This window comes from Carya illinoinensis, chromosome 12, assembly GCF_018687715.1.
Source record: "Carya illinoinensis cultivar Pawnee chromosome 12, C.illinoinensisPawnee_v1, whole genome shotgun sequence".
Classification (NCBI taxonomy): domain Eukaryota; kingdom Viridiplantae; phylum Streptophyta; class Magnoliopsida; order Fagales; family Juglandaceae; genus Carya; species Carya illinoinensis.
In genome coordinates, this window is record NC_056763.1 from 18,160,094 (window position 1) to 18,171,689 (window position 11,596).

The 11,596-nt window shown below is 34.1% G+C and overlaps 1 protein-coding gene and 1 long non-coding RNA gene across 2 annotated transcripts; one reads left to right on the forward strand and one right to left on the reverse strand.

Moving 5' to 3' along the window:
* The first annotated feature begins 455 nt into the window (after positions 1 to 455).
* On the forward strand, positions 456 to 758 carry LOC122290051. Its single transcript, XR_006236286.1, has 2 exons — positions 456 to 590; positions 623 to 758. It is a non-coding gene; the product is annotated as an uncharacterized LOC122290051 (long non-coding RNA).
* On the reverse strand, positions 545 to 6,334 carry LOC122290050 (iron-sulfur cluster assembly protein 1-like). Its single transcript, XM_043097569.1, has 3 exons — positions 5,909 to 6,334; positions 1,842 to 1,896; positions 545 to 965 (listed from the first exon to the last, which is right to left on the reverse strand). The coding sequence occupies exons 1-3, from the start codon at positions 6,213 to 6,215 to the stop codon at positions 806 to 808; spliced, it is 522 nt and encodes a 173-aa protein (XP_042953503.1). The 5' UTR covers positions 6,216 to 6,334; the 3' UTR covers positions 545 to 805.
* Positions 6,335 to 11,596: the final 5,262 nt, after the last annotated feature.

Genomic DNA, 11,596 nt, shown 5'->3' on the forward strand with positions numbered 1-11,596 from the left:
ATATAGCATTATTTTGAAAGAGAGACCATATTTGGTCATTACTAAAAATACCATATTTAGTTATTAAACCCTTATATATTTGGTTGAAGTACAAGGTTAAAATTTCACTAAGTCCTAGTTTGGTGAACAAGATTATCTCATCTTAATATTTAAATATAAATACTTTTTAATTTTAAATCTTTAATTTTTTTCATCTAATCATTATCTAATAATTATAATTTTTTCAAACTTCTAGACAAAATGTAAAAATAATTCAATTTATTTTAGTTTTAAAATAAAAATATTATCAAAATATTATTTTTTGATAATATTTTTATTTTATAATATTTTTATTAAACTTTTTTTCACTTATTTCCCAAAACTCTCCATAGATATCTTAACTCAAACTATATTACTAGTATTCATAGATCATTTCACTACTATTCATAAATCATTCATCTCATCTAACTGTACCAGCGAAGCCTAATTCTTGCGTCCAAAAGAACCTCTCTCAATAAAAACGACGCTTGATTTCTTACAAATAAACTGGTAAAACACAAAAAACTTAAAATCAAACTTACATTATATTGTCTAGGTACAAAGGGGTAAAGGTGCTATCAAAAAAAAAAAAAAAGGGGTAAAGGTGGGGAGGGGTGCACTTCTCAACATCCAGTTTACTTCAGGGGAAGTGCATATACTCCAAGGCTCTTTTTCTCAGTACGTAGCGTTCCATTATTATACAATCACCGTATGATAAACGGCTAGAGTAACTAATTCGGGCGCCCGTGTATTTTCATCACCAAATTACATCACCAAATTACACAAATCACGCTTTCGTCGCCTTCTCTGCAGTTGCTGCTGTTGCACCATCATTTGATTTGGTACGTTTTGCTTCATAATCTTTAACGGCAGCCTTGATGGCATCTTCAGCAAGCATGCTGCAGTGCAACTTTACAGGCGGGAGAGAGAGATATTTTGCGATTTCACTGAGGAGATTAAAAAACAAAAGACCATTTAGTTTTAAGCATACGACTCTCAAGACAGACACAAAGAAACATTCTAGAGGATAAGAGACATGGTTCTACACACACACACACACACACAGAGGATAAGACATGGTTAGAAACAATCTATCTGGAACAGGACTATAAAATATCTTTCCTGCTTTGAATAGAACGGGAACTGGGATACTTCCGTGCTACATGAATAAGCTTTTTTTAATCCTTAAACAAGGAATTTTATTAATGAGAATGAGGGGCATCGCCCATATGGTGGACATAGATCAACACCTAGGCTTGATGTCACTCTGAAGAAGCTTAAACAAGACAAATTGACTATGGAGTACAACACATTTCTTAACTTCACCTCGTTTTTTTCCTTCCTTTTTGGGGGCAAGTAACTACACAGAACCATTATTGAAGAAAAACAAGTTATTTTTTGTTCATTACTTCCAGCATCTGATTTCAATTACTCTCTACACAAGTTATAAATAAAAGATTTTAATTACCTAAAAAAAAACTGGCATACAACATCACATATGGTATCTAGATTCATGTTGATCTCCAATGGAAACTAACTAGATCCACCACAATCTACTTCTGTGTTTATGAAAGCAAGCGAAAGGTCTCTCTTTTTCTTTTGGTGACAGTAAGTATAACGTTGAGAGACAGGTGATGTCTTAGAAATCATATCACTTAGTATGAAATTCAAACTCAAAAAGTAAGAACACAACATCCCACGATGATTAACTACAATGATTGCAAACAAAAAAATGAAAATGCTAGACAAGATGATCACACAATTGTAAATGCAGTGGCAGACACATTCAGAAGCTGGTAATTTAGAGACACAGCAGGACTCACGTGTTTTTAATAGTCACAACTTCCTCCAATTGCTTCCCTTTAACCCATTCAGTAGCTGGAAAACGAGAGAGTAGAGAAATTAGAACAATTTGCTTGTAAAAACAAAAAACCACAAACTCAGATAATGGACAATAAGCTGCAGCAGAAAACAATAGCAACTTGATAAATAATTTCTTTTGATAAGTAATGAAGAGTTTCATTAATGAATAATGATAGGCACACCTATGTACACAGGAGATATAAGAGAAACCCATGTTTCATTAACAACAAATACAAGAAACTCATTGATACTTGGGGCATGTTTGGATGTAAGGTAAGATCATGAATAGCAGAGATATATTTGTGAATAGTACAATCTTTTTAAAATAAGGTTTTGCTATGTTTGGTAAATAGTAAAAAAAGATTTATGTTAGTATAATAAATAAAATAAAATAAAACAAATATATGAGTGGAAGAAAAAGTTGAGGCAACAGTGGGGCTGCTGTGGCCATCCTGGCCACCAGACAACACCAGCAGCCTGATCTCTGGGCGACCTGATCTGTGCTGCCATCACAGTCAAGAGAGTCTGGTCGCCACAGGGCGGCCAGAAAACCATGGCCACCATGGCGGCAGGATCCTGCCGCCTTTGGTGGCTAGAGAGCCACCAGCCATGGGGCTGGATTTTTTATTTATTTACAATTTTATAAATATGATTTAAAAATGATTTCTTGAGTTTTTTATGTTTTTAAAAATTTGAGCAAGATGAATGTTATGATTGTATGTTTGGGAATAATACGATAGAAAATATCTGTGTTAACCAGGCATACCCTTAGTACATTAAAATCTATCACTATTGAAAACTGGAATAGTGCGTTAAAAAATAAAGCTCTAATTTCATCATTTTGCGCTCGTGGTCTTAAAACCTTCTATCATTTCTTTCCCTCCAAAAGCACCACAATAATCAAATAAGATCCATATTCCAAATTGCTGCAATGTGTGGAACGCAAAATAAGCTTCTCCAACTTGCTAGGAAATCAACCACCCCTCTAGGCATCACCCATGCCAAAGCAGCATTAATTAAGTTCCATTCCATTAATGACTATGGCTGGAAAGACCTACACCTACAACCCCTTCTCAGACTGGGGACTTATCATAATTTATGGTAAGCTTGGGTTCCAAACCTTTTGATATGCAGTCTCGCTATTAAATGCTTGCATTAAAAGTTCTTATGCCTGTGCCATCGGCAAATTCTAACTCCAGCTCCAGAAATTTTCTATGGCCACCATATACAACAGAGGGTCACTGCCAAAAATTCATAAGGAGGTAATTTAGTAACTTCCTTATTTTATATGTTTAACTTACAGTTTTTACAACAGATACTTATCAAAAAAAAGTTTTTACACAGAGGGCTCAAAATGTCTTAAAGAAGTTGGTAGTGCCTAGAATTGAATTAGTCTAGTAACAAAACCCGACAAGGAGTTTTCAATAATTGAACCTGGATTAATTCAAGGGAAAATTCCCTCAATCCAATGGTTCCTAGAAATTGTTTGCACCCAAATGTTTGAACCTTAGACTTGGAGGAAGCATACCACCAAAACCTAAAAAGCTTAGAAATAGAAAAAAAAGAATCCAAGAAAGCTTAGAAATCCTAGCTGAACAAGAATTTTCCACCTACATCAGATCCACCACCTATTTTATGGCTAGCAAACCCTAGAATTTAGGATTCCTTTTTGTTAATGCAGGCAGGCAAGGAAAGGTTGTTTTCAATTATTACTTGCTGGGTCAGAGCATAGACAGACTCAAAACCTCCTGCCAGATTTTCTTAGGGAAGTTAAGAGTTGATTAAAAAGCTGTTCTAAGGACATCAAGTAGCATTAGGAGTCTAAAACTTACCATGGTCATCAGTATCAATGCAGCCAGCCCAAAACTCTTAAGCTTCCTTATATATAGATTATACTAATCCCTCAAATCTCAACCCTACCACAATCTGGCCACGCTGATGCCCCTTTTCAGCCCACAGAACTTCAATTTAGCACACAAAATAGCAGCCTCTCTCCTCCCTTAACATAAACCCAGAAATTATGTTTCTGCTAAGTATTACCACATATTGGATTACATTGAGATTTGATGGTCTAAGAAATTTTTCACTACCATTTAAAACTCTTAAAAGTTAATGAAACTGTCATTAACCGGCGCTATGGAACCTAATGACGTAACATTCTGAACCCATTTGGGAAGTGGGTGTTACATGAAGGCGTGGAAACGTTTAAGGGATTGAGAGCATTAGAAGGATGCAAATTGGATGGAATTGTGGTTGCTGAGCAAAGAAACAAAACATGACATCCCCCACAAGTTGAAAATAATATCAAAACATGAAAAACCTGATGTTCGTCATTCAATTAGATAGATTCATAATTAGCAAACTTTAAAAAAAATTTAAAAAATATATATTAAAAAAAAAAAAAAAAAAAACTTACTTCAACAATTTGTCGAGGCAATACACAAGCTGCATATTTTGCACACTAGTTTTAGTAGATAGTCCGTATCAGAAGGGCCAAAAAAAAAAGGATTCTCGAGGAGAATACAATTTTCTGTAATTGTGGCACCATATCATTTACTCACCCAAATATATTTTCTCAACAACCATTAGTATCTTAAAAATATAAGAGAAACATGCACTTTAAAATTCAGAACTCATAACTTTATGCATGGAATTTGACATAATTTAATCTATCGATCCAATCAACTAATTGCCGGATCACCAGAGAGAGAGAGAGAGAGAGAGAGAGAGAGAGAGAGAGAGTCATTTAATTTAAGCATTTTTGATGCCAAGATGTAACAAACAACATTAAACAACTAAATTTTACAAATTTCAAAGATGAACGGTGCTAAGTGATCTGCCAAAGCTGTGTAGGTCTTGGTTAACTAATAATAAAAAAGCTATCCTAGAATACAAACCACCAAGCAAAATAAAAGCTTTCATGTATTGTCTCCTTCTGGCTCTATTAAACAATTCAAAGAGAATTTTTTCTATCACCTAGTCCTTTGCTTAACAATCTCAACCACCAGTTCCTTTTAGGGAGCACCGGAGACGAGACGCATTGGAGTCATTCTAAGAAACATATTTTCTTTGTTAGTTCCTTTTATCAATTGCTTACGAACTCAGGAATGTCTATGTTTCGTGTAAGAGCATATGGCAAACGAAAGCTCCTTCAAAAGCAGCGTTTTTCATTTGGACAGCATCATTGGATAAGATCCTCGCTACAAATAATTTGAGGAAAAGACGGGTAATTGTGCTAGATTGGTGTTGCATGTGTAAAAAGCATGGGGATTCAGTGGATCATCTGCTTTTACACTATGAGGTGGCCAGGATCATGGGGGATGATTTTTTCTCAAGAGTTGGATTGTTTTGGGTTATGCCTTGTAGATTGGTGGATTTCCTCGCAAGTTGAGAGGACTATACCGCAAGTTGAGAGGACTACACCGCGATTCACAGGTTGCAGCAATTTGGAGTTTGGTACCAATATGCATGTGTTGGTGCATTTGGAGGGAGAAAAATGCTAGAAATTTCAAAGATCAAGAGAGAACAATAGATGAGCCAAAAGTTTTCTTTTATAAGTCAATTGTTCTTATGGGCGGGGGCCATAGTTTGTAACGGACTAAGTGTCCATGTCCACGACCTTCTTCTTTCAATTGTAACCACTAGCTAGGCATTCATCATGTATACTTCCTGCTTACCTGGATTTTGCCTATTTCTATGAATATAATATCTTTGATTACCTATTTAAAAAAATTAAAAAAAGAAATCTCAACCACCAAACAAACCATAAAATCCCCACCCCCTAAACAAAACCCTAAAGGCAAAAAAATTAAATAGCTCGGTTTTTACCCTTCCCTCAATTTTCCGGTCAAACAAACACCTCAACAGCCCTCGGAGAATTTTTCAGCAACCAAACAAATTATGAGAAATAAGCACCAAAAAAAAAAAAAATCTCCAAAAACAAAATCCTAATTCCCTGCGATTTTTATTTTTATTTACTCAAATTCCACAGAAACTAAACAAATAATAGAAAGAGAGAAACACCAACCTACAGACGAGGACGCAATAGCGGAGCCACAACCGAAGGTCTTGAAGCGAGCGTCGACAATCTTGCCGGTCTCCTCGTCGACCTTGATCTGGAGCTTCATGACGTCACCGCATGCCGGTGCACCGACAAGTCCGGTGCCAACGCCAGGATCGCTCTTGTCGAAGGATCCAACGTTCCGGGGCTTGTCGTAGTGCTCGATGACCCTCTCATGATAGAGGCGACCTGGCAGGACCTGTGCGGGCCGGGACGTAACATCCCGTGAGGCTTGCAGCAGCCCTACGAACCTTTTCGACGCGAGCCTCAGCATTTTTCACTCTGTTTCTTCTTCTTCTTTTTCTTCGCTTCTCTTTTCCGCTTTCGTTCCCGAAGTATCAATTCTCGTCCAAGCAGTTTTAGCTTTGAGGGCGGTGCGTTGCGGATGAGAATGATCTAGGACACGTAGATAGACGAGATTGTGAATTACTGGACCAGCTTGATTCTGGTTCTCTCCGGTTCTATTTCAGTACGGTTTCTCTTCTACTGCAGTGGCTATTGATCTTTGTTCTTGCCATGTCATTTCCTTTTTTTTTTTTTCTAAAAAAAAAAAATCATTTTTTAACATAATTATTTATTAAGATCTAGAGTATAATCCTGATAGTATTAACGAGTGACTAACAATTAAGGGGATAAAAATAATTTGAAAAGTCAGTAAATTGACTCGGACTACACCGAACCGTTTCGGTTTTCAATAAGCTCGATTCGAAATTATTTTTTATTTTTTTTTAAATTCTATTGGATTCGGTCCGAAATTAGTTTTAAGTTTTCCAATATCGAATCAGACCGATTTACTTATTATATATATTTTTTATTAATTTTTAATATTATATATAATATATTTTATATTACTATAATATATTTTATATATAATATATATAATTATCTATAAAATAATATATTATAATTTATAACATAATATTTTAATTTTAAACATAAATATTTATTTGATTATATGTTTTAAATATAAAATATATATTAAATACATTTTATTACTTAATAAATTCACAATATATTTTTTTGATAAATATATTAATAGTATTAATATATTTAATATATTAAAACTAGACAATCAGATCGAACTGGATCAAAATTGATAAAACCAAACATATCGATTTAGGAAGTAACCGATACTTAATCAATTTTTAAAAATATAAAATCGATAAATATCAATTTGATCTTAAATTTTGTATAAAACTGAACCGGTTATATTCTTACTAATAATTAATATTATAATATAATTATAATTAAAAAAGTATGATGGACTATGGTCCTTATCACATCATGGACACAGTCCAACAATCCTTTTTCAAGATTGTGAGTTTGGCCCACCAAACACAAACCATACCCGAAGAAAAAGCATACAAACATGCTCTTAGTTCAGAGTTGTATATGCCTAAGCCCATACTAACAATGGACCGAATAAAACTGGATTGAACTTTACTGTGAAGTCCTAAACCCATACATCTCATCCACTCTTTTAACACTTTATTTTATTTTTGACTTTGTTACAAACCCATCTTACTAACATTGTAGCGCTCGATTTGATGACCCGATTTAATCCAATAATGATTTATTGTATTTTTTTTTTTTAGATTTTCAATGAGGCTTGGACAATAAAACGCAAGTTTAGACTAATACGCTTTTACCCGATTTATTAGTAGATTTTACATTGAGGTTTTGACCGTTTTAGCTCTTAAATCGATTTGACCCGACCCCTAGTCAGGGTTTATGCACTAATAACCATAAGTAGGGTTTAGCTACATATATTTATTATGTTTTGTATGGCGGTATATTCGACTTTCAAGAGAATAAAATTATCTACAGTTCTATAGATATAGGCACATTGCTTCTTCTTTTTTTCTTTTTCTTTTTTTTCGCCTTACTTTTTCCTCTTATCATTCTCAATAAGTTGTTAACGCCACACGCCGTAAATCTATTCTGTGTCAAAGAATAATGGAAAAGGAAACAAGATCTATCAAAAAAAAAAAGAAAAGGAAACAAGATTCAAGAGAAAAGAGCCATAGAAGATGAGAGGGAGAGGACTTTGAAGTAAGAGAGACGGCTCCTTCTTCTTCCAGCGTGTTTTTCCAGTTATAGGAGAGGCGTTTGTTGAGAGCGGGGAGCGAGGAGTCATTTCACTACAACGCAAATGACAATGAATGCATCCAACTAATTTCCAAGTTACGACATCTCCTTAATTAGATGTCTCTCACCGGTCAACTCTGATTGATTTGCATCTTTTTATCTTTATAATAATGTGTTTGGATGTGAAGTATGTTTTGGAAGAACTCGGATGCAAGCGCTACAACTTTATTCCCTCATAAGATAAGCCATTTTCTCGGTAAATAATTTTTTTTTTTCCCTTTAAATTAAAGATATTGTAGTTCTAGACTCACCTCAATATCGGACCCCTATTATTTATATCGGATCAATGTCGAGTTTTTGTCAAACTTTAGAATTTCAAATGGTAGAGATTGACACAGAGTGTGTCCTATAACATTTATTGTTATCTATATAAATGTTGTTAGGTCTATTTAATGTGTTTGTTTCTCTTCCATTTTTAGATTTAGAACGAGGTTTGAGCCCACTTATCTCGAATCCAGGAGGGGCCAAACAGACCAGGAGTCCAAATCCATCCCCATCATCCAGAGTCACGGGGTGCAATTAGAACTCCTATCTACATTTACTCATTTTTTTAAAAGGAATGTGTGAGATTTACACGCTTTAAAACTATAAATATTATTTTTCTAAATAAACAACTCAATTTTTTCAAATCTAAAAACAAAACTAATATTAACAAATTATATTATAATAATATTTTAGTTAACTTTTAACAAAATATCTTATCTAAATTGTGTAATCAAACGAGACCTAAATATTTGTTTGAGTTTGAGTTTAAGAGTTTAAAAAGTGTTTTTAAAGCCTAAAAACTTTCTTAAAGAAAAAGTTGTATGCTTAGTAAATTTATAAAAAATATTTTAAGCACCTAAAAATATTGAAAGTCTACTTTTTTAAACGGAGTCAAATTGATCAAGGTTTTGTAGAAAAGATCAAGGATAATGCTAAGTTTTTTAAAAATCACTGTAACTATTTCTTTTTTTTTTTTGAAATTGTGAATTCATTCATCATACAAAAGTTATAATTATGACTTATCAATACAGGAAAATCTAGACTATAAGTCAACCTATGCATCTACTCTAGAGCATCTCCGCACACAAATTGACGAACATTTTCTTAACTTCTAAAACTCTCCGAAGAGAGAGAGAGAGTACTCTATATAAACAAAGTGGAAAGGCCCCTCCATCCTTCTAAGGAGGCGGAGTACGGGACATTACTACTATGGACACTAAGTCCAATAGCTTATTACTACAATATTACTAATAAAACAACATAAAACTACACTACAAAATATTAACAAAAACAACAGAACTACAAGCACCGGCATGAGCCCTACAGCACACCCACCGCAGGCATCGGCATCACGAGTCCAGGAACAGCACAAGTACCTAGCTCGCATACGAACCGCAACAACTTCCACTGTAGAGGTCGGCCATATGTCCAACGGCCATAACATCGTCCGCTACTCTTGATTAGCACTAGTCCCAGATTGTGACCGATCAAGTAACTCATCACCCCGCTCGGGTTAAAATAAGGATCAAAATAATAAAACCAAAACAACTCCAGAACGGAGGGACAAAACACAACAAGGACAATGGTACATACAAAGCAAAACCACTCTTGGAGGAGAGCCGGCAGTTGGTCTATGATGTCCTGGAGTCTGAGGTTCCAGAAAAACCAAGTTTTGAATCGGCAGGTGGCTCTCCGATGGTGCGTGACGGCCACACTCTGGTGAGATCTGAGACTTCGTCCTGCGCGTGTGGATTATGCTCCACTCCGTTTGGAGCCACGTTCAGTGGTGTTGAAGATGCCGAATGGTCAACATCCTGATGGAGCGTGTGTTGGCGGTCAATGGCTAAAAAGAGTCGGTCGACACTCCTCTCTTATTTGCTTGAAAACACAAAATAAAACTAAAAAAAGAAATGCAGCAAAACAAAATAGAAAGGGAGGGGGAAGGAAAGAGGGGGGTGGGGGGAGCTGAAGTTGCCACCCCTGTCGTGCGCTCTAGAGTTTTGGGGATAGTTTAGAGAGAGGGGAGAAAGTTCAGAGAGAGAGAGAGAGAGAGAGAGAGAGAGAGAGGGAAGTCCATCACTATCTCCTTTAGGGCCGCTTTGTAAAGAAAGAAAACAATAACGTAAAAAAATTAGTTTCACCGTCACTAATTTTAAAAGTGCATTAAATGCATGTTTACCAAGCTAGAAACAACTTTTTAATAGAATATTTTTTTTTTTATTATTGGTATGCATTAGTTTCTTCATACAATGGCAAGATTGGGGAGCCGAAGCGAATGCATGCCTTCACTTAGTGATCATGACACTCTTTCCTTCATGTATGGTTGTGAATGTGGTGTATATACTATGTATATCTATTTTATTATAATAAGTAGCTATTTAACTATAAATAGTAATTTTTGTTATTTTTTTATTAACTTTTTTTATTTTTTCTTTAAGTCGTCAAGTCTTATTTTATCAAAAAGTCCTTAACACTTTTGATCATTTGACGTATATCTTTCTTGTAGAATTTAATGAAAGATCTTGTTTTACCAAAAGACCTTAATAGTCCCGTAATGCACATAAATTAACGTTTCTTTTTTATGTCCACTTTGTTCTAGTATACTCATTGTATGCCCCTAGTATATTCATTTTCCTTTTTTTTTGTTTCAATTTTTTTTATTAAAATGACTTTCCTCTTTAAAACAGGAACTGTTTAAAGCATTCTCATTGTAAAATTTAACTTTAAATAAATTTAAGTAATAAAATACTTAAAACACTCAATATCTAATATTAATTACTAATTTAATTAGAATATAATTATTATTAATATTTTAATTAGTAGAATTATAAAATGTGATACAAATAAAAATTAAAAAAATTATTAAATTAATAATATTTTATTATTTTATAGAAAATAAATAGATAATTCAATATGAATATAGACCAATGCTCATACATTACTAAAGTTTAGATTTTTTATTTTGATTTTTTGTTTTTCTTTAACCTTATATTTTCTTTTTCCAGACAAATAAATTACTGACTTTTTTTATTTTTTATTTATTTAAATTATTATATCAAGTGCATCCTAGGCTAACACCAAGGCCGTTCCCTAGTGTGTGTATATATATATATATATATATTATATTATCCTAGCTAGTGGCCTGTTTGCCTCAGTGTAAAGAAAATTAAGTACATACAGCCATAATTAAATCTCTTTTAGTGGAAGTTGGATACGCGCGCATGCATGAAGGGATAGTGAATCTGATAATTAATAATAACGTCTAAGGCAAGTGAAATGAAATCTGCATGCAGTTAGCCATGAATTGAAAAAGCGAAACAATTAAAGCGGTACCCCCATATCTAGATCATCATATATATCTAAATGATATTCTTCGATCTTTATCTTGATCATCATCTTGTCCTACATGTATACATACATACGAATATACATGGGATTTTCATGCTACCTATATCCTGACACGTACAGTATAACAAATTTAACTTTTAAGGATGAATTTATTTTTATCTCTAAAAGTGATCT

What these genes read in the sequence shown, in the direction of transcription:
- LOC122290050 (XM_043097569.1), bottom strand. Translation starts at nt 6,215, where the DNA reads ATGCTGAGGCTCGCGTCGAAAAGGTTCGTAGGGCTGCTGCAAGCCTCA. An exon ending in TATTGCGTCCTCGTCTGTAG is followed by an intron (nt 1,897 to 5,908) that starts GTTGGTGTTTCT and finishes CTCGTTTTCCAG; the next exon opens with CTACTGAATGGGTTAAAGGG. An exon ending in GTTGTGACTATTAAAAACAC is followed by an intron (nt 966 to 1,841) that starts GTGAGTCCTGCT and finishes TAATCTCCTCAG; the next exon opens with TGAAATCGCAAAATATCTCT.